The 19,775-nt window shown below is 48.0% G+C and overlaps 1 protein-coding gene across 1 annotated transcript; it reads right to left on the bottom strand.

Moving 5' to 3' along the window:
• Positions 1-1,876: 1,876 nt before the first annotated feature.
• NCDN (neurochondrin) lies at positions 1,877-11,450 on the bottom strand. Its single transcript, XM_015824149.1, has 6 exons — positions 11,325-11,450; positions 9,762-10,736; positions 8,959-9,203; positions 6,872-7,096; positions 5,186-5,328; positions 1,877-2,382 (listed from the first exon to the last, which is right to left on the bottom strand). The coding sequence occupies exons 1-6, from the start codon at positions 11,448-11,450 to the stop codon at positions 1,946-1,948; spliced, it is 2,151 nt and encodes a 716-aa protein (XP_015679635.1). The 3' UTR covers positions 1,877-1,945.
• Positions 11,451-19,775: the final 8,325 nt, after the last annotated feature.

The following is a 19,775-nucleotide window of genomic DNA, read 5'->3' as shown; positions in this document are numbered from 1 at the left end:
CCCCCACCCCCGATGAACAAAAGGACAGCCAGGCGCTCACAACAAGACAAATCACTTTTATTTACTGAACTGGAAAACACCAGGAGAACAACTCAAGGCCACAGTTTCACAGGCTGAACCATTCTCCAACTCAAGAACACGGCACTGCAATAGTGACCAGCTGCATGCAAGAGCTCACATGCTGAAGAACACGGAGAAGCAAACATCCACAATCCAGAGAGTCTAAATCCCGCTTTGATACGTTGGCCCTAGGAAACCCCCCCTCCCCGTTCTTCTTCTAACAGGGATGCTGCTTCCATCCTCTTTAGTGCCCAGCCTCCCTCCTCGACCCGGCCCTTATGGCTGGGGCAGGAGAGGGAGGGCAAAAAAAGGAGTATTTGCCCACCTGCCCGGACTGCTCACCATTTCTCTGTAGGACCATTTCTTAAGGAAAAAAAACCAACCCAAATTCTTATCCTACTTTTCATTGATAAAACAGTCCCAAGCAGAGGAGGAGCATCAGGATTGCTTTCAATGCATATTTTCACGATTGCTCTTGGTTCAGATCAGTGCTTTTCAAACTTGGCACGTTTAAGGAGGGTGGAGTTTGACTCCCAGAATTCCCCAGCCAGCATGGCTGGCTGGGGAATTCTGGGAGTCAAACTCCACCCTCCTTAAACGTGCCTAGTTTGAAAAAAACACAAGTTTTTAATTTTTTGTAAGCTGCGGTGTGCAAGTTATGATTATAAACATCCGAGAAACCAGCCCCTGCCCCCCTCCCCCAGCCCCAGCCCCTGCCGCAATCCGAACACAATATTAATTTGGCACCAGCTGCCTTTTGAGAAGGTATCATTCTTGGTCAATGGATTTTTTTTCCCTGCAGATTATTTTTTGGAAAGATTTGTTACCGTTCAAGGTGGGGTAGACATAATTACATTCAAATGAAGGTGTGCGGCGTTTCCTCTCTCTCCTGGAAGAGGAAAGCTTCAACCCTGGCAGAGTCCTGAGACAAAAAAAATTGATTTTTGACGCCTTTCCACTCTTAAGGAAATTCTTGGTGCCTATCCAAATATGACAAGAGGTTAGAGCAAAGGACACTTGGGGTTCAAACATTATGCCGAGCTCATCGTTACATCTTCACCGCTAGGGAAATAAAATAACATAAAAATAAAAATCCAGACTCCCTTTTAGCATCTGTTGAATCTGTCTCCGGAGAAGAATCTTATTTTACTTCACAGTGCGTTAAGAGTCAAACGGAGGAGCACTAATGTGCATTGCAATACATTAGGCTTGATGCTTTTTTTTTGTTTTTTTTGTTTTAAACTGCCAGCAAGTTAAGACTTTTGCTTCATATTACTCTACGAGATCACAAGAGAGCTACAAAACATGCATGGAGACATTGTTGGCCCCCCCCTTTTTTTTTTCTTAAAGCGGTGGTCCCGTCTTCATGGAACTCCGAGCCACAAATATTTGGCACCTCTTCAGCTATTTATTCTATATATTTTTTTTTAAAAAAAGGGCTCCCCCTCTCCCCCTAACTTACCCCAACTTTGAATGAACACCATGTTGTGGGGCTGGATAATTTAATCTTCGTCGTCATCAGCCCTATGATAAGATTTTGAGTCGCTTTATGATGATCTTTAAACTTTGCAAAAGTTTGCCTCTGTGTGTGCGTGTGTGTGTGTGTGTGTGTGATATATATCTGCCTTGGGAGTCCTCTGCCCCCTGGAAAGAAGGCAGAAAGAACCCCCTCCCCCAATAAATAAATTAAATAAATACAAAGAATGGCAAAGAAACAAACCAACCCCAGTTACGTGGGATAACTTTGTGCAAGCTAGTAGGGAAGGAGAGAGGCCCGACATACACTATCTCCCCTGCCACAAGAGCTGCCCCCTGCAGGACACAGAGGGAAGCTGCGACTTCTGGGAGAATGCACCTTTCTCCCACCACCTGTTCCCGAGCACGCTCACTGCTCGGAGAGGCACTGTTCTAAGGCGGCCATGCCATACAGACTGGCCAGCTCCAAACCCCGGTGTTGCTGGATGCTCTCCAGGCATGGCTGGCTGGCTCTGGCCAGCTCCACCAAGACCCCCTGGTAAGCCCTCACCACCTCCATATCCACGGAGGATGGGACGACGCGGCCCAGCAAGGCCAAGAGGTCCTGCAGCCAGCCGGAACGCAGGACGTCCTGGGGCAGCCACAGGAAGAGAGGCACGCAGCTAGCAAAGGCCTGCATCCCCAAAAACCACAACTCGCGGATGGCCGGCCAGGCGGCCTTGTAGGCGGGCGAAACGCCGAGGGTCACGATCCCCCCCTCGGTGCTGGCTTGGGCCATGTAAGCTTCGGCAAGGAAACGGATGGTGGCGCCAAAGAAGCTCTCCGCTTCGGGAGTCCCCTGCAGACCTGGGAGGGAAAATTCCAAGAATCACGTTAGATCAGCGATGGCGAACCTTTTAGAGACCGAGTGCCCCAAAACGGCCCTCCCGCCCCCGCTCTGCCCTGCCCACTGGGCCACCCACCACCTCCACGGCCCGCCACAGATCACCCAGGCAGCCCCGCAGCATCATGGCGGCCACGCCCTCCGCCCGTGCCCCACAGCATCATCTGCGTGCAACGGGGCGCACGGGTGGAGTCTTGTCCCCGCTGCCCGGCTACCATGTCCTTGGCTGCGCTGCCGTGCCCAGGGGCGACTCTCCTCCGGGGGGGGCTGCTGGTGAGGAGGGGGCCGTGGGAGGAGGCAGGGCTGGGGAGACGGGGTGTGTGCCCACAGAGAGGGCTCCGAAGCTGCCATAGGTTCGCCACCACTGCGTTAGATGGATCTAGCACAGTGTTTCTCTCTGTTGTTGTTTTTTAAAGATTAATTTATAATGTAAAATACAAAACTACAAAAGAAAACAGCAGGGGAGATAGGGGAGGCAAAAGGGAGAAGTGTAGGAAAAAGGGGAAAAAGAAAAAAAAGGCGTTGACTTTCGACTCCCTTTGGTGCAGTAGGGTAAGATGACAACATCAAACCTCAACTTTTTACCTTTACGTAATAGTATCAGTTTCTGGTGTTACTCCAATATTTCTTTGCTTTGTCACATGTCCACAAGGGATAAAAGGTCCCTTCTTTACTTTTACTGGCTGAGGAATTCTGGGAGGTGGAGTCCACATATCGGAAAGCAATCCAGTTTGGAAAAAGCAATCCCCCCCTCCCCTTGCATCACTTGAATTTGAGACATAATTAACTGGGGGCAAAGCAAGAACAGTGCTTTTGTCGGGATTAGAGAAGTCTAAAAAGCTTCAGCAATCTGGCTTCGGTCCCACCCTCCATCCTGAATTGGCCCTTCTGAACATTCTGGAAATAACTAGCACGCTTAGTTCTGGAATATCGTTAAGGATATTTTTTTTTGCTCCAGACCCTCCACTTCCATCGGTGTGGGAATCACCCTTGAAATGCCCAGGTGGTTCCGGTCTGTCTGGGGGAAAAAAATGTGGGAAACGATGCTGTTACAGCACCATCTGTTTTGCTCGTTTTTTAGCCTTCATTCTGATCTCCAGAGCATCGCAGAGGAAAGGCAAGGTTGGAGAAAATAAACACTTTGAAATAAGAACATTCCCCCCAATTCAAATCTGGATGGTTGGGAAGACGTTGGACCCTTCGCTATCCAAAGCAGAGAAATAGTTTGCTGTTTCTGCTTCGGTAAAATACTTCTCAGATCTTGGCTGGCTTCCTTTCCACAGCACTGAATAACGGAGTTGGAAGGGACCTTTGGAGGTCATCTAGTCCAACCCTCTGCTCAAGCAAGAAACCCTATACCATTTCAGACAGACGGCTGTCCAGTCTCTTCTTAAAGAGAAGAACACTAAGCACTTTGCCCGCACTAAGGCAATCAATCAATCAACTCCCAATTCGGGATGGGGAAAAACCCAGAGGGCATCATTAAAGTGTATAATTGTTAATTTCTTCACTGATCGGCAGGTCTCATTAAAACACATAAACCTGGAACTGTGAGCAGTTCAAACTGCTATAGAAGTAATCCTCAACTTACAACTACCATTGGAACCAGATAGTTCCGTGAGTCACATCTAATTTTACAACCTTTCCCCCCCTGGTTGTTAAGGAAATCATTGCAGTTGTTAAAGTCATGAAGGAAATCTGACATCCTGCATCGATTTTGCTTGCTGGAAACCGGCTGGACAGGTCATAAACGGTGATCATGTGACCCTGGGATGCTGCAACAGTGGTGAATACAATCCAATTGCCAAAGTGCCTGTGTTTTTATTATGTGACCATGGGATGTTGCAATGGTTGTAAAGTGCAAGGACCAATCATAAGTCACTTTTTCAGCGCCACTGTAACCTTAAACCAGTGGTGGCGAACCTATGGCACGCATGCCAGAGGGGGGCACTCGGAGCGCTCTCTGTGGGCATGCCGCCTCGCTCTTTGGCTAAGTTTTCGTAGGAAAAAGCCATTTCTCAAACCCCTTCCTAGCCAAAACAAGCCTCCGGAGCGAGCACGCTGTTTTCAGCTTTGAATTATATCAAATCTGACACCAGGAACAGACTAACAGATGATCTGAGTGCTGCATGTGTTGCTCTCAAACTTACAACGTATAAACCAAGGTTAGGCAAATTATCAGCATGCGTAAAACAGCAAAAATCACATTAATTGTTCAAAAGCATGCCAAATGCAACCTTTTACTTTTCAGTAAAAAGTTGTTGGTATCATTGAAAGCTTTGTTATTGTGTTTTTCTTTTAAGACAAAAGATGTTAATGTATGAGTTGTTTTTTCTAAACTAAAACCTCAGTATTCAGATTAAATTGCCGTGTTGGCACTTTGCGATAAATAAGTGGGTTTTGGGTTGCAGTTTGGGCACTCGGTCTCTAAAAGGTTCGCCATCACTGCCTTAAATGGTCACTAAATGAATGGCTGTAAGCCGAGGACTACCTGCACGGGTACAATTATATTTGCTGCGGCATGGGAAAAAAATGCAACTGGCTAAGATGAAATCTGAGGCACCAGTCTTACTTGGCACCGCCTGGGTGATCTACGCACTATTTTAACATACAAGGAATGTGTACTGGTTGTGCAAGTGCCCTCCCACATTAACGGGAGCCCAGCCAACCAGCCCTGAAACAAGATTAAAACTGCCACTGCTTTGGCCCCCTCTCTGCTTCAAATGGTTTAGTTCAGTCAACAGAACTTGAGGTATCACCACTTGCCTGCATAAGCGAACAGTTTCCGGGCCATCATTAGCCCCAGCGTAGCCAGGTTGGCACTCAAAATGAGATGTTCTCTCTGTGGCAGCAGAGACGGAAGAGATTTCAGCACCGTGTCCATCAAGGCTGAGAAACAATCTTCTCGGCTGTGGAAAGGGAGAGCAAAAGAAGTGATGTTTTCTCAGTTATTTGCAATTCCTCCTCCTTGCACGATCTTCTTAGGACTTCTAAATTTTGCTCTCCGCTTCAGCAGCGCTAGGAGGATTTGGTATATATGTTAAAACGAAGGAAAAGCAAAGCCAAAGCCGGTTCTTGCTCGAACTTCATCAGCAGCGATCCAGAGTGCAATCTCTCGAGTTGGCTTTTCATGCTTTTTTTATTTTATCTATCTATTGAAATCCTGCCTAATTCTGGACTGCACGTAGCTCAACTCGTGCCAAGAACGACAAGGGGAAAAAACACCAGGGACGTGGGATTTGAGAAGTAACCCAAATACAATAGGATTTCCCCTGATAGACGGCATTTCAGTAGAATCTCACAAATTCAAACACATCCACAGAAAAACCACCAGGATACAGGGCAAGGGTGGAAACCGAGTCCTATAAAAGACAGGGCAGTTATGGGCAGGCATGATAAGCCTTCAAATACTTAAAAATATTTTAAAGGCCCTCGTGCAGAATAACAGAATAACAAAATTGGAAGGGACCTTGGAGGTCTTCCAATACCATCACCCACCCCCCCACCTGAGCTGGAGACCCTATACCAGAGGTAGGCAACCTTGGCTCTTTTATGACTCGTGGACTTCAACTCCCAGAATTCCTGAGCCAGCATGGGAGAACTATAGCTCCTTCATGACTCGTGAACTTCAACTCCCAGAATTCCTGAGCCAGCATAGGGGAAAGTTTGGCCCCTTCATGACTCGTGGACTTCAACTCCCAGAATTCCTGAGCCAGCATGGCTCAGCTTGGAAACCTCTCCCTTTCCCCTCAGCATGGCTGACTCAGGAATCCTGGGAGTTGAAGTCCACGAGTCATACAAGAGCCAAGGTTGCCTACACCTGTTCTAGGTCAGGGGTCTTCAGACTTGGCAACTTTAAGACTTGTGGATTTCAACTCCCAGAATTCCTGAGCCAGCATGGCTCAGCATGGAAACCTCTCCCTCTCCCCTCAGCATGGCTGGCTCAGGAATCCTGGGAGTTGAAGTCCACGAGTCATAAAAAGAGCCAAGGTTGCCTACCCCTGCCCTATACCATTCTGGGCTGAGTTGGACAGGTTGATCTCAATGTTCCTTTTCCAGCCTACGATTCTACGTTTGGGAATGGAGGTGTTTGCAGGAACACATCCAGATGCTTTTAGTGCAAAAGGGAGCTGATGGGGCTTACGGAACTGCCTGCTGTCAGAAACTCTGCAAAACATCAGCCCCAAACACAAGAGTTTCATAATCACAGCAGCTGAATGTGCTACCCATGCTTTTGAGATCTCTGTGTTCAATGTGCAAAGATCGCTAAGAGCAGCCCGGCACATGGGGAGTCGTCTGCCCACTAGCTCTCACGGATTGCTGGCAAACGCCTACGCAGGAGCAATTAGCCTCAACTCCCCGCAGAGCGCTTTCGCTTAAGCAACAACCCGAAGCGGACCTTTCTAACAAGGGAAAGAGGAGTTGCATTACACCTCCACCTCCGTACATTACCTGATTAAATCGGGAGCGGTGACAACGAAATTCAGGAAAATCTCGCAGGAGGTCTGAAGACTGGCTTCAATCACTTTTGAAGCAGACTGGGATTCAGTGTTTGAAACAAAGGTCTCCCAACGGTGCAGGAAATATTGGCACAAGAGGACCGGCGCCCCCTCGGAAATTAGGATCTCACGGGGGCGATCTTCTGCAGTCAGGTGGCTCAAACCAGGTAACAGGAATCTAGAAGGGGGAAATGCAAGGCCCCGGAAGTGAGTTTAAAGTCAGAGAGTTTTCAATGGATTGTTCAGTCCAAAAGCCTACAAACAGCCTTCCGTATGGACTTTCCTTCTGGATTTAAAAGGCAGAACTAAAAGATCTTTGAGGAAACATGTCCGTGTTTCAAAGCAAGGTACGTCGGTAACCTGCTCAGTCAAATTATGGTACCTGCATCTCAGGGGTTTGAGGATAAAACAGTACTGAAGAATTGCTCAGTTGCAATTAGAACAGAAAAACTAGGAGTTGAAAATAAACAAATCCAAACATAGTGGAGTCATTACAGACATGGTTTCTCCAATCCAGTTCAGGCACAGCAGCAAGAAATTATATGGAGAGTACAGAAAGAAGTGGACGATCATTTCTTTATATGCGGGCCTAGAATCATCGTTACAAATCGCTGTACGATCCTCTTGATGCTTGCTGCCTTTATAATATAACCACAGCTAGTGATTGCAAGCTGTTGTAATTAACAGAAGCAAGACTACTAGATACCTTAAAACACAGTGTTTCTCAACCTTGGCAGCTTTCAGTTGTGTGTGGACTTCAACTCCCAGAATTCCTTAGCCAGTCTTGCTGCCTTAACCCAAGGAGCCTGATAGCTCAGTATGAAGAATATACCAGGGACAAGAAATGCTGGGAGTGGTAGGCCAGCCTGAGGTAGGGCGAGACATAATCCTCATCCTGCATTTAGAACAGGAGCTAGGCACACAAGACTTCATTTGCAACATTAATAAGAAGGAAGGTGCTCCATAAAAGTCAACATCAGCTTAACAATCTGCCCTGAGATTGTACTGGACATACAAAACTGGACATCCAATAAAATGTCCCACGGCATTTAAATGTCAGAGCATCTCTTCCACGAGAGTCAAGCAAATGACTCTGTAAAAGATGGCTGTGTGGTTTCTGTGGAGGATAGCCAAATCTCTCAGATCACTTCTCTGGGCATCCTACAAAGCCAGGATGGAGCCAGTCCAAGGCAAGGCAAATCATCCATAATTAACGTTCTAAAACGGTGTCAAACTCGCAACGTCATGTGACGTGTTGCGATGTATCGCGACTTTTTTTCCGTTGCATGACGGATCCGGCCTGCGGGGCGGCAGTTTGACCCCCCCTGTTCTAAAAAGAAACTTCACTTGATTCCCCTCAAGAAGCAAACTTTGGTCAAAACATTTGGGAAAGTTTTCAAAAACAGAGAAGCATGTAGCTTTACCGTGTTATAAGGGACGCAACCGAGGCTGGGAAGTGGTACGTTTGTGCTGCAAATTTGAACTAGGGTTTTTTCTGCCTTTCGGACGATCCGTTTGATCTTCAATTGCAGACAAGACAGAACTACGGGTGACCCTCAACCTACTAGTCCTCAATGGTCCTGGGATGATGTCCTCACCTTTTGCCACCTTCAACGGGGAAGCTGGATTCACCGTGTGGCTAACTCAGGGGTAGGCAACCTCGGCTCTTTTATGACTCATGGACTTCAACTCCCAGAATTCCTGAGTCAGCCATGCTGACTCAGGAATTCTGGGAGTTGAAGTCCATGAGTCATAAAAGAGCCGAGGTTGCCTACCCCTGAGCTAACGGAAGGACTGCAGTGATTCACTTAACTGTGGCAAGAAAGTTCATAAAACGGGGCAAAATTTCACTTAACAACTGTCTTACTTAGCAACATAAACATTGGGCTCAATTGTGGCCGTAAGTCGAGGACTACCTGTATTTCCATTCTAACCCTGGGAACGAGGGGCTCGTGGGCCAAAAGGACAGGAGATCTACTGATCTGCGGGAGAGAAATCCTGTCAATTATTGTCTTTCAGCAACTATCAGGATTTTTTTACCTCAGAGCGTCTCCCCGCCACAGAGGCTCTGCGATGGGGCCTTGTCCGGCCTGCTCCTTTTCCGATTGGGAAGCACTTCGGCGGCTTCTCCTCTCTTCTTCAAACTGCACCTTGGCGTAATAAACGAGGAACGGGAGCAGGTTGCAGATCTCCTGCTTGAGGAACGAGGTCTCCTCAGCCAGCCAGGCGCCCAGGATTCGAACGGAGGCGAAGATGAAAGGATCCTCCAGCTTCTTCTGCCCAACCTGAGTAGCGGAAGGGGGAAAAAAACCACACACCTTCAAAAGGCCACGTTCACAAGGCCGAAAAGGGCCGAGGCAGGAGGCCTCGCGAAGCCGACTCGCCAGGAAGGGTAGGAGAGCAGGCCGTAAATGTCAGACCTGCCCCAACTTAGGCCTTTAGGAAAGAAAGACCCTCGACTCCATTTGGTCGAAGTGACAGATTCTTTTGCTAAAAAATTAAGGGGTTGCGGCAAAAGCACTGAGTTTTCTTGAACGGACAGCTCAGGCACTCAGCTGAGAAAAACAACTCAACTTTTCCACCTTTCTGTTTTAACTAAAACGATTTTTCAGGACCCAAATGGCTTCTGACAGCTCAACTGAAACAGAAGTCCAAACGGCACACATTTGGGAAGAACTGCCCCCGTCCTACGGCCAATTCCTGTCGTGTGCTGAACTTTTTAATTGCCAGGATTGCCTCTCTTGCAGACCAGGAGCACCTGACTAAGGTGACCCCCTTCCCAGCCTCAGCCTCCCATCTAAAAAGGATAATTAGCCACCCCATGCGACAGGCTCTGCTTTTACCTGTCTCAGGTAATGTATGACAGCCCCCAAAGCTTCCTCCAGGATCCCCACCAGCTGCACTTTCTGGGTGTCTTGCAGGAGAGAGCCCTTCTCTCGGGTGCATTCCACAATGGCCAGCTCCATCAGGACGTAGCAGGCCGCCATCAGTTCCCGCTTCTTATCCACCTCCGTCAGGTCCAGCTCCTCCAAGGTCAAGCGGACCTCCACGCAAGCCAAGTTGATCAAGAGGGCAAAGAATTTGCTGCCGGAATTGCCGGCGGGGATCCAGGCCGAGCTGCAGGCTTGGGAGAGGCAGGCCGAAAGCTTCAAGGCCGGGTCTCGCTGGGAAGTGCTTAGCTTGCTTGTTAAGATGCTCGACAGGCCTCGGTAGAGGAGCAGGAGGCATTCGGAGCCAGGGGGGAGAATAGGAGGCACGAAGCGGGCCAGCACCTCGCACAGCTGGAATTTGGTCATGTCTTCGGCCTTCTGGAACTCCGCACTGAGGACATTAAGCACGCCCGTGAGGTCAGTGGTGGCTCTCTGCCAACACTTGGTCTCCGCTGACGTCAGAAGCCCCAGCAGCAGCTGAAGGGCCTGATCGTAGCCATAGCTGTGGTTCACGTAGGCCTGGCAGAGGGCAGAGAGGGCGCCCCTGTTGATCAACTCTCTGGGACCCTTAGAGGTAGCCAAGATGGCTCGGAGGCATTGGTAGGCGTCGTCAATCATGGCGCTGTAAGAAGCATCTCTGGTCTTGGCTGAAACCACGTCACTCAGAATGGGGATTTTGTTCAGCATCTGCGGATGCCGGGCTAAATCTGGATCGGTGCAGAAGCAGGCCAGCAAAGTGAGGCCCAGGGCTTGGAAAGTGTGCTGGGGGCAGCCCTCGGGGGGATCCTTGGAAGTCAGAAGCCGGTTTGGGAATGTGAAGCCGACGGCGTCGAAAATCCTTCGACGGGCTTTGGAATTGATTTCTCCTGCTTTGATCGCTTTGGTCACCTGAAAGAAGAAGCCGGAGGTATCAAACGGCGGGGGGGGGGGAGAGGAAGGGGGCAAGATTCCAACTCTTTGTCAGGTGGACAACTCTTATGCTGTCCACGTTTGATTTATATGAGAAGATTAAAACTGTATAATTCAATAAATGATCTAAATAACATTCAAAAAGCGCTAGACCTATCATCATCACCACCACCACCACATTTTACAGGTGGGACCCAGCTGAGTTTATCTCTCAGATAGCTAGCCAACTACTACTGAGTAGCTAAAACAAACAAGGAGTTCCTTCCTTCCTTTCCTTCCTTCCTTCCTGTGGTGGGATTCAGCTGGTTTGCACCACTTCAGCAGAACCGGTAGCTAATTTTTTGTTGCCCAGGTCCAGAATGGACTTCGGGAAGAATGGACTTCCTATTTGAATCCCACCACTCCTTCCTTCCTTCCTTCCTTCCTTCCTTCCTTCCTTCCTTCCTTCCTTCCTTCCTTCCTTTCTTCCTTCCTTCCTTCCTTCCTTCCTTCCTTCCTTCCTTCCTTCCTTTCCTCCCTCCCTCCCTCTGGGTATTTTCTCTCACCCAGGAAAGGCTAGAATCTTACCAGAAGCAAAGCTGCAAATTGTTCGCTATCATTGCTTGCATCGCGGAATACATTCAGGCATCTCTCCAGGGTACAATTCTTGCTGCTCTCACCATCATCAGCAGCAATTCCCGAGTTTGAGGCCATGATGCCAACACTGACTGTTAAAAAAAAAAAGGAAAAGGAATAACTCAGAAAGACAAAGAGGCTCCACTCCAAAGTAATGCTGGACAATCAAGCATGGATCTGGCTTTCATTGTCGGGAACTGGAAGTGGCCCTTTTTATTTCCTGGGATGGCCATCAAACCAAGATCACGTTTGGCCCAGTTATTATCAAGAGAAGGAACAGCTGCAAGGCAGCTTGCTTCTCCCATCCTGCCAGCACGAACACTTAGCTCCAACAACCCACAATCCTGCTCCTGTCAAAGTAAAGAGCACTTTGGAGTCACCCATCTGCCGAAGGAACAAGAACCGTCAATTGTTACGTAAGGAACAACACAAGCAAGAGCAGGGCAGCCCACCCCAAATTGCCTTAAATAACAACCTATAGCTCACCAGTGTATCCGGCTTGGAAGAATTGCTCTTCTCCTCCTTCTTTTTACACTTTTGTCTGCAGGCCCGATGGTAGAGGTTCTCTCTCTTTTGACGTGAGCTGCTCTGGAAAACAATGACCCAGTTATTATTATTATTTTAAAAAAAGAACAATGACAAAGAGTTTTGGGTGATCAGAACTGAGTGAGTGTGCTGGGGCACACTGTCCAGTAAATAGATTAGGACAGCCAACCTTCAGCGTTAAGTCCACAAATAGATCTGGGGATGTGCAGAACTTGCAGACAAGATTTATGTTGCGAATTAAGGAACACGGTAACACTATTTATTTGCAATGTGATCTGAAGGTGACGGACTAGTCTTTTGTCATGTCAGAATGCTTTCTGGATCATCCGCACATCAGACCTCTGCAGGTGTGGTGGACCAGTTAAACTGTCCATCCCAGTGCTTACCGTTCTCTCCCCCCACCCGGGGTTTCAGAGGTCCCACAGGAGTTCCCCAGCACTCTTGCAGGCATCTCTATTCCCCTCACCAACCTCTGGAATATGGTGCTGGCAAGAGCAGTAGACAAGGGTGGCCCCAAGTGGCCTCTCCTTGCAGATCCCTGTAAATTCCTTGGTTTACTGAGGAGTTGGAGTGAGGGCGGACAAAACTAGAGTAAATCTGATGGCTCATGGGTGCATGTCAACATTTGTGAGTGCACCATAAAAATGGGGTAAGTTTTAATTCCTCTGCACTTCCTGGGTCTGCACAGTTGCATCCAGTGACTCTGTTCGGTCTCTGATTTAGGAGGCTGCAGTGACATATTTACAAATTATTTTGGCAGATAAAATTGCTTGTATTCTTCTCAGCTGGTTTCCTCTTGGAAAGAATCTTGGCAAAATATTCTGGCAAGGGATTCTTTGGAGCTTGTGCGGAGCAAGGCTATGGAGTGGGACTGTGGCAATAGAGGTTTGGCCACCTGCAAGTTTGATTCATGATCCAACTGGACTATTCATGCAGCCGGATGGGGCAGGTGGGGTTGATTTCATGAACATTAGGGAAGGTTGTGAAGAAGGTAATGGGATCCAGTTGTCTAGGGCCTTAGAGGAAATAGATTTTCTTGACCTCTTGCCATCAGGATTCAGACTTGGCACAGGACGTGAATGGCGTGCTGGTAAAATGATCTTTGTCAGGACTTAGATGGAGGGCATACCTTTTGGTCCTGCTAGTCCAGGGGTAGGCAACCTTGGCTCTTTTATGACTTGTGGACTTCAACTCCCAGAATTCCTGAGCCAGCATGGCTCAGCTTGGAACCTCTCCCTTTCCCCTCAGCATGGTTGGCTCAGGAATTCTGGGAGTTGAAGTCCACGAGTCATAAAAGAGCCAAGGTTGCCTACACCTGTGCTAGACCATTCAGTCATGGCCTTCTTCTGGACTGCCTACAAGGATCTGGGCTTAGAAATGGTGATTCTGCTTCTCCCTAAGTGAGCAGTCCTAATGTGTGCATGTGTGCAGGCATGAGAGAGAGAGAGAATTGCATATATGTGTGAGGTTCCAGTCTTCTTTCTCATGTTTAACATGAGATCAGGGGTCTCCAAACTGGGTCACTTTAAGACTTGTGGATTTCAATTCCCAGAATTCCTCAGCCAGCATTCTAAGAGTTGAAGTCCACAAGTCTTAAAATTGCGAAGTTTGGAGACCCCTGATCTTGATGAAGTTGCTGGGGCAGTGTCAAGGGAACTCGGAATGGTCTTGAGGGACAGGAGGAAGAACTGCTACCAAGACAATGGTCAGATCAAGAATTTAACATGAGTAAATGTTTCAGACAAGTCCCTGTTTAATTCACACGAAGATAAAGGGGAGGGAGGTGCATGCAGATCCTATTACTATAGCTTTATAATAAAAATAGCACTGACCTACAGGGCATTGGTTTCCTTGTCTAGTCTTCCTTAAAGGGCTGACAGGAAGACCACCTATGAATTGGAAAGAAGATCCCCATCCTCGTTTATTAAGGTGGAGGGTTTTTTTGTTTGTTTGTTTGTGGGCCTTTTTAAACCAGGGAGCCCTGTCTGTCATGACTCATGCCCTTGTCTCCACGCAGGTAGACCACTGAAACACGCTCTATGTGGGATCGCCTTTGAAAATAACTCCGATGCTTCAACTAGTTAGCAGCTTTGTCTGTTAATTGGAGGGAACAGATTCAGCAGTGTAAATTTACGGTGCTGCACTGGTTACTGGTTTAGTTTCTGGGTTCCGTTCAAATTGCTGGCTACCATCTTTAAAGCTCATCACGAATGGACACTTGCAGGACTTTGCTTCTTGCCCTTACTTGGTCTCTCCCACGTGGCCTTTAAAGGAGGGCCTGTTGTCAGGCCCAAGCCCGGAGGAGAGACAGTGAGATCTAGTTGAGTCCAATCTTTTATTTACTTGCAGCCAATAGACAGAATCTTGCCAAGCTAAAGCTATAGCTTTATAAGCTATTCGATATATTCTGACAGATTCTAGGATGTGGCTACTCCTTTCCCCGCTCTCCCATCCATCTCCAGACTGCGCAGTCTCTTCATCTGGGTCTCTTTCTGCGAAAATTCCGAGTTGGCCAAGTCCACCCACTCAGCTGCTGTAGGTGCACACTCCCTCATACCTGTGGAAGGTTCCCACCCAAATGAAGGTGTGATGGGGAGTGGTAAGGTACTTTCTCTGTGGCTTTCTTCATTTTCTGAAAGTTCTTGCCTGCCAAGGCGCAGAGGGCACCCAACCTCTTGGTCTTTCAGAAGCCACCATCTTACTGTTCCACAGGGCTCTTGGACACGAAAGGCAAAATGGCTGCCTTCTCTTAGTTAGATAAGAGTCATGTAATGTTGGTGTCTGTTACTGTTTCTTTGGGCTGTTCTCAGAAGTGGATGGTCTTTAAATATTTATATAAATAAATATTTATAGACTCAGGAACCCAGGAATTTATCAAAAACAGCAGAACACGGCTATTGAGAAAATCTGTTTCTGTTTTTCCCAAAGAGTTATTTTCCGGCAATCTAACCCAGGGAGAATAATTGGGATGGGGTGGGGGGTTGGGGGAGAAGAGAGAGAGCTTTTCAACTGGTTCTATTGTTAGACAACCATGAGTCATAAACCTTTGTACTGGTGCAAGACACCCTGATCTACCGCTTCTGAACTCCTGCCCATTGCTCACCTAGAAATGTCTGCAAAATTTTGTTAAAAATAATGCTCTATATAAACCGTTCAAACACTGTAATCAAACCAGCCTAAGATTTAAGAATTATCTTCATTGCTACATAGAATTCTGATTCTACTTGATGTTCCTTTACATGTAAAATATTGCCAATATATTGAGTCTTAGCCACTGTAACTTCCCCAGAATAATTGATTTATATTGTTCAAAAACTGTTGAACACAATTTGGAAAATTGCAAAATACAGCAAAATACAGTTGCAACAAACTGTTTTATTTCAGATATTTGAGTGATACCGTTGGCTGATAAGGTAGAAAATTAACTCAACATTTAACACAATGTTTTAACATAGTTCAAATGGTGAATGAAGCTGTATACGATGTCTTTTGAAAACATAAGTCTGTTCTTCTTCTAATATTTAAGTCCTTCTTTCCTCTTTTGCTTCTATCAACCTTGCTGTAGTTCACACCCCAAAAAATATTCTACAATGTATAATGGTTCTGCAGCGTATTTCACAGCAGACCAACTAAAATAGAAAGAGCTCCCTTAAGAATGGAGCGTGGAAGAGATGTGGAAGCTCATGAGAGGGAGATCCAACCTAGAAATAAGGGGAAATTTCATGACAGTGAGAATTATTAAGCAGCGGAACAGCTCACCTCCTGGAATTGTGATTGCTCCATCGCTGGAGGTTTTCAACAGAAGATTGGACAATCATTTGTCCAAGTGGTATGAGGACTCCTGCCTTGGGTGGAGGGTTGGACTAGAAGACCTCCAAGGTCCCTTCCACCCCTGTAATTTTATGACTGGAATTTGTGAAATATAGCTTTAAAACCCTGGAGAGGGAGTATTATATATCACAGGGAAAGACTGAACGTAAGCCTAAGCAATAAAGAATTAACATTATTATTAAAGCGTAAAATCCTAAATGTTCAGGAAAGGAAATCTTTTGGTCTTTTTTCTAGTTGCTAGTTTAATGACCAATTTGGAATGCAAAACTCCAGCCCATATTTAAAATAGGTTTTGCCCTTGGAAGATGGAAATGTTGTTATTTGCTCAACCCAGGTGTGAGAGCATCTGTGTGCAAGCGCACTTTATTCTTGGAGGCTTCCAACGGAAAAGAACGGAACAAATAAACATGTGACACGTTAAGAGATGATAAAAATATCCAGGATTTCATCCGTGCAGAAAGATAGCAATAGTAGCTTTGGCTTCAGCTTTCCACCATAAGAAAAAACACAGAAATGTAGGCTCTTTTAAATTCAGGTCTTGCTGACAGGAAAAAATATGAATCTTTAAAAAACTGCCTGGCAGACCCTAGGCAGACAAAATGTGAAGAAATAAACACCAACATTATTATTCTAACACCAGAATCCAGATTCTGGGAGGAAGGATGGCTTCTAAAAGGGATGGGGAGAGCAATTAAGATAGAAAGTCTTCCTCCTGTGGCCAGAATCAAACCCAGACTCAGACTGGAGCTGCTGAGGGTATATAACCTTGGACCACCCTGTTCTAATTAAATTGCTTCTACCAACCTAACAGGAAACAATGGAATATGCCTGTATCATGCAATTAAGGGCATCTCCAGATGCGCCCAAGTTACCCCAGCTCTGTCAGAACTGCACTGGTGATCAATTAGATTTTAGGTGCAATTCAAGATGCTGGTTTTCACCTTTAAAGCTGTACATGGACTGCATGTTTTAGAGAACCATTTTCTTCCAGCTGTTTGCTCATCCAACAAGATCTAGCAGGGAGACCCCATCCTTGAGGAGCCATAGGTCTTTTCCTGCAAGCGTCCCCCTCATTTGGAACAGTGCTCTATCTGGGGTACCTCAGCACCAACCCTATTTGCTGTTCAGGAAAGTCATTATCACCTGTTCTAGAGAGCCTTTGAAAATATATGATAAGGTGTGCCTCGTCTTTGCAGCAGGATAATTATTACGGCTATGACTGTTTTGTCTTGGTGCCTTACTAGCAAGCAGGATTGACTGTTATTAGATTAATGTTTTCCTTGTGATTTTTTTTCCTATATAATTTTGTATAATTTCTAAGCCACTTAGAGCCTTCTTGGAACTGATCAGCATATAAACTGCAGTAATAAATTAATAAATATGTCTTTTCCCTCCCTTTGCATTTAATGGATTTTTACTCCTCTTTAAAGGAAGCTCTCAGAAGGCAAATGTTTTAAATGTTTTAAAAACAAAACTAACTTGTTCAATACAAGCAAAATCAAACATACGCACACATGCACACATATAACAACAGGATCAACAGTAAGATCAATAATGCGTTTTGGGAGAAGTATTTAAGAAATACCTACAAAAATTAGGACAAGCAGAATGTCACAAATGTGAAGCCATCGCAAAGAGTCGCTGTCCATGGTACTAATGTTTCTGATCAGATTTTTTGGTGGGCTAATAGGAACTGATTTGAGATCTATGTTAGGGCCTGGACAATAAGAACAGACCAGGAGTAATTTTATAGCTTACACCCAGCTCTTGACTGCAAAAAATTTGCTTTGTGCAGAGCCTCCGCTCAGTTTTCCAAATAGTTGCTCTGCAGAGCAGTCAAAAATGGGTTGCTGGTTTACTGTTGGTAAGGGCTGAAAAATCAGCAATTTGCAGGACGTGGTTTGGCAGATGCCTCAGTAATGATTGTTACGAGCAACGAACTAGCCATTGTGTTTTAACCTACCCATCTAACCATCACTTACAGTTCAGTGCATAGTTACAGATAGGTTAACGATGGTTAGATTAACTACAGGCAAGCATGAGAAGAGAGAAAGAAAACCATCCTTTCCTTCCAGCCTCTCTCTGCAAAAAACCACTGCATCCCCATTGTTCACCCAGCAGGCAACCAGTGATCTTAAAACAGATCTGCCTGGTGGGAGGCTTCTCTTCCTTTTCTCAGTGACCCTAATTAAAATCACCAATTTTTCGCAGCAGGAATGCAGCTAATTGCAATTAGGTTGCGGGAGAATCAGAAGCCTCGTTGCTCCCTTTTCTCTTCCAGTTGGGATTGGGGGGGGGGGGAAGAGAGAGAGGATTGACGAGCATCAGTGGCGCAAGCGGATTCCCAAATCCTGTTGCAGGCAGCAGCTCGGCTGCAATTCAAGCACTTGACCCCCTGCATGCTCAGAGGGTTAGCCCCCCTCCTTCCAAGCTGCATTTGCTTCACCTTGGCAACCAGCCCCACTGCATTCTCAGGAGCCCCCAACCCCGCCATCCAAACCAGCACCACAGACGTCCAGCGGGGATGAACCGCTGGTCCAAACTGGTGCAACAGAGGCAGCCAAAGGCTGGACCCGCTACCCTTAAGAGCAACTCTACCCAAGCAGCAGCGGAGGACCTTTTGAAACTGCCCCCCCCTCGAAACACAACTGCACCCCTCCCCGCCCCTCCGAGACGCCATCCGGCGTTGGACAGGACAGGACAGGGCAGGACGGCCCGAATCCCCAGCGAAACTCTTTCGAGAAAATGCACCAGGCGGGGATTTCAGATGCATTTCTTTCTTTTTTTTTCCCACGCCGGGGCCCCCCTGTTTCCCACGCGGAGGACAAGGGACCTGGGCAGAGTTCGGAGGGAGACGCCGCGGCGCAGGACTTGCTGCCCCCCCGAGGGCGGGCCCGACCGCGGGGGGGGTCCCTGGGTGGGTCCGCGGGGGGGCGGATGGAGGGGGATTGCAGAGCCCCAGCACGCCTTCTCCAACTGCGACACCAGGCGGGAGAGGCCAGGTTCCCCCCCCTCCCTCCCTCCCTCCCCGAAATGCGGCGCGCGCTAGACCGAAGGGCGCCCTTCGGGAAGCTCAGCCCCCCCCCTCAGCCCAATAAGAGGGGGGGCGGGTGGCCTGGCTTGGGATTCACCCCCCCCCGCCGCCGCCGCCGCCTTCGACGCCTCTGGGTTTCTTTCCTGCTCCACTTTGCCTTCCGAACGGCCGCTCGCCTCCCTTCCTACCTCCCAGCCGACAGCGCGCTTCTTCTCCTCCGCCGGCTCTCCCGGATGGCATCTGCCAGGAGCGAGCAAGCGCGCGCGCCGAAGGGCCGTCTGCCGCTCTCTCCAACGCAACGCCTGTCGGCTTTCCCTCGCCGCCCTCTCCCCGCTCTTCTCTCTCTCTCTCTCTCTTTCTCTGTCTCTTTAGCCAATTCCTCGACGGCTTGCTAATCTGGCTCCCAATCACCGGCCGCCTTGCTGCGACCTCTCCGCGAAGCCGCTGCCGCCATGCCACCTAAGGGCAACGGCCAGCGTTCTCTCTCTCTCTCTCTCTTTCTCCCCTTTCCTCCACACCCCCCCCGGTCTTTCCGCTTTCCCTTTTGAGGAAACGGAGGGCGGGGGAGGAAGGCGCTCGGGCAACCATAGCAACGGCGAGAGGGTTTTTTTTTCCTGCCCCCTCCCCACCCTCCTCTCGTTCCGACGGTCGGGAGCGCCCATTGGTGGAGAGGCCGGCCGAGGCGTACGTCTTTTTTTTTTTTTTTTTTTTTTTTTTGCGTTTCCGGCCGGAGGGAAAGAAGCGGAGGGGGCGGAGCGGGGCAGAGAGTGAGGCGTTGCGGTTGCTCTGCCTCAGAAACTGAAGGATTTTGGGGGGGGCTGTTTTTAAAAAAAGAAATAACTTGGTGGGGGGGCTGAACAAGCTTCTGGGGAGCCTGCGGCCTACCTGCCGGCCATGGCGGCGGTAAAGCCGCGGCCGTGAGGAGAGCATGGGCAGGGGGACCCTTCCCTCCGGCAGTTTACCTCAGCGGCCAAGCCAGCCGCTCGCTCCCC

Source organism: Protobothrops mucrosquamatus, unplaced genomic scaffold (genome assembly GCF_001527695.2).
Source record: "Protobothrops mucrosquamatus isolate PMUCROS unplaced genomic scaffold, P.Mucros_1.0 scaffold2140, whole genome shotgun sequence".
Classification (NCBI taxonomy): Eukaryota; Metazoa; Chordata; class Lepidosauria; order Squamata; family Viperidae; genus Protobothrops; species Protobothrops mucrosquamatus.
This window is presented reverse-complemented; position numbering and strand designations above follow the sequence as displayed.

Bases quoted from the DNA above. Each gene is read 5' to 3' on its own strand.
- NCDN (XM_015824149.1), bottom strand. From the start codon at position 11,450: ATGGCCTCAAACTCGGGAATTGCTGCTGATGATGGTGAGAGCAGCAAG. The intron at 5,329-6,871 runs GTAATGTACGGA...CCCTTTCCACAG, and splicing joins ACCGCTCCCGATTTAATCAG to CCGAGAAGATTGTTTCTCAG. The intron at 2,383-5,185 runs GCAAGTGGTGAT...TTTCCCTCCCAG, and splicing joins GAAACTGTTCGCTTATGCAG to GTCTGCAGGGGACTCCCGAA.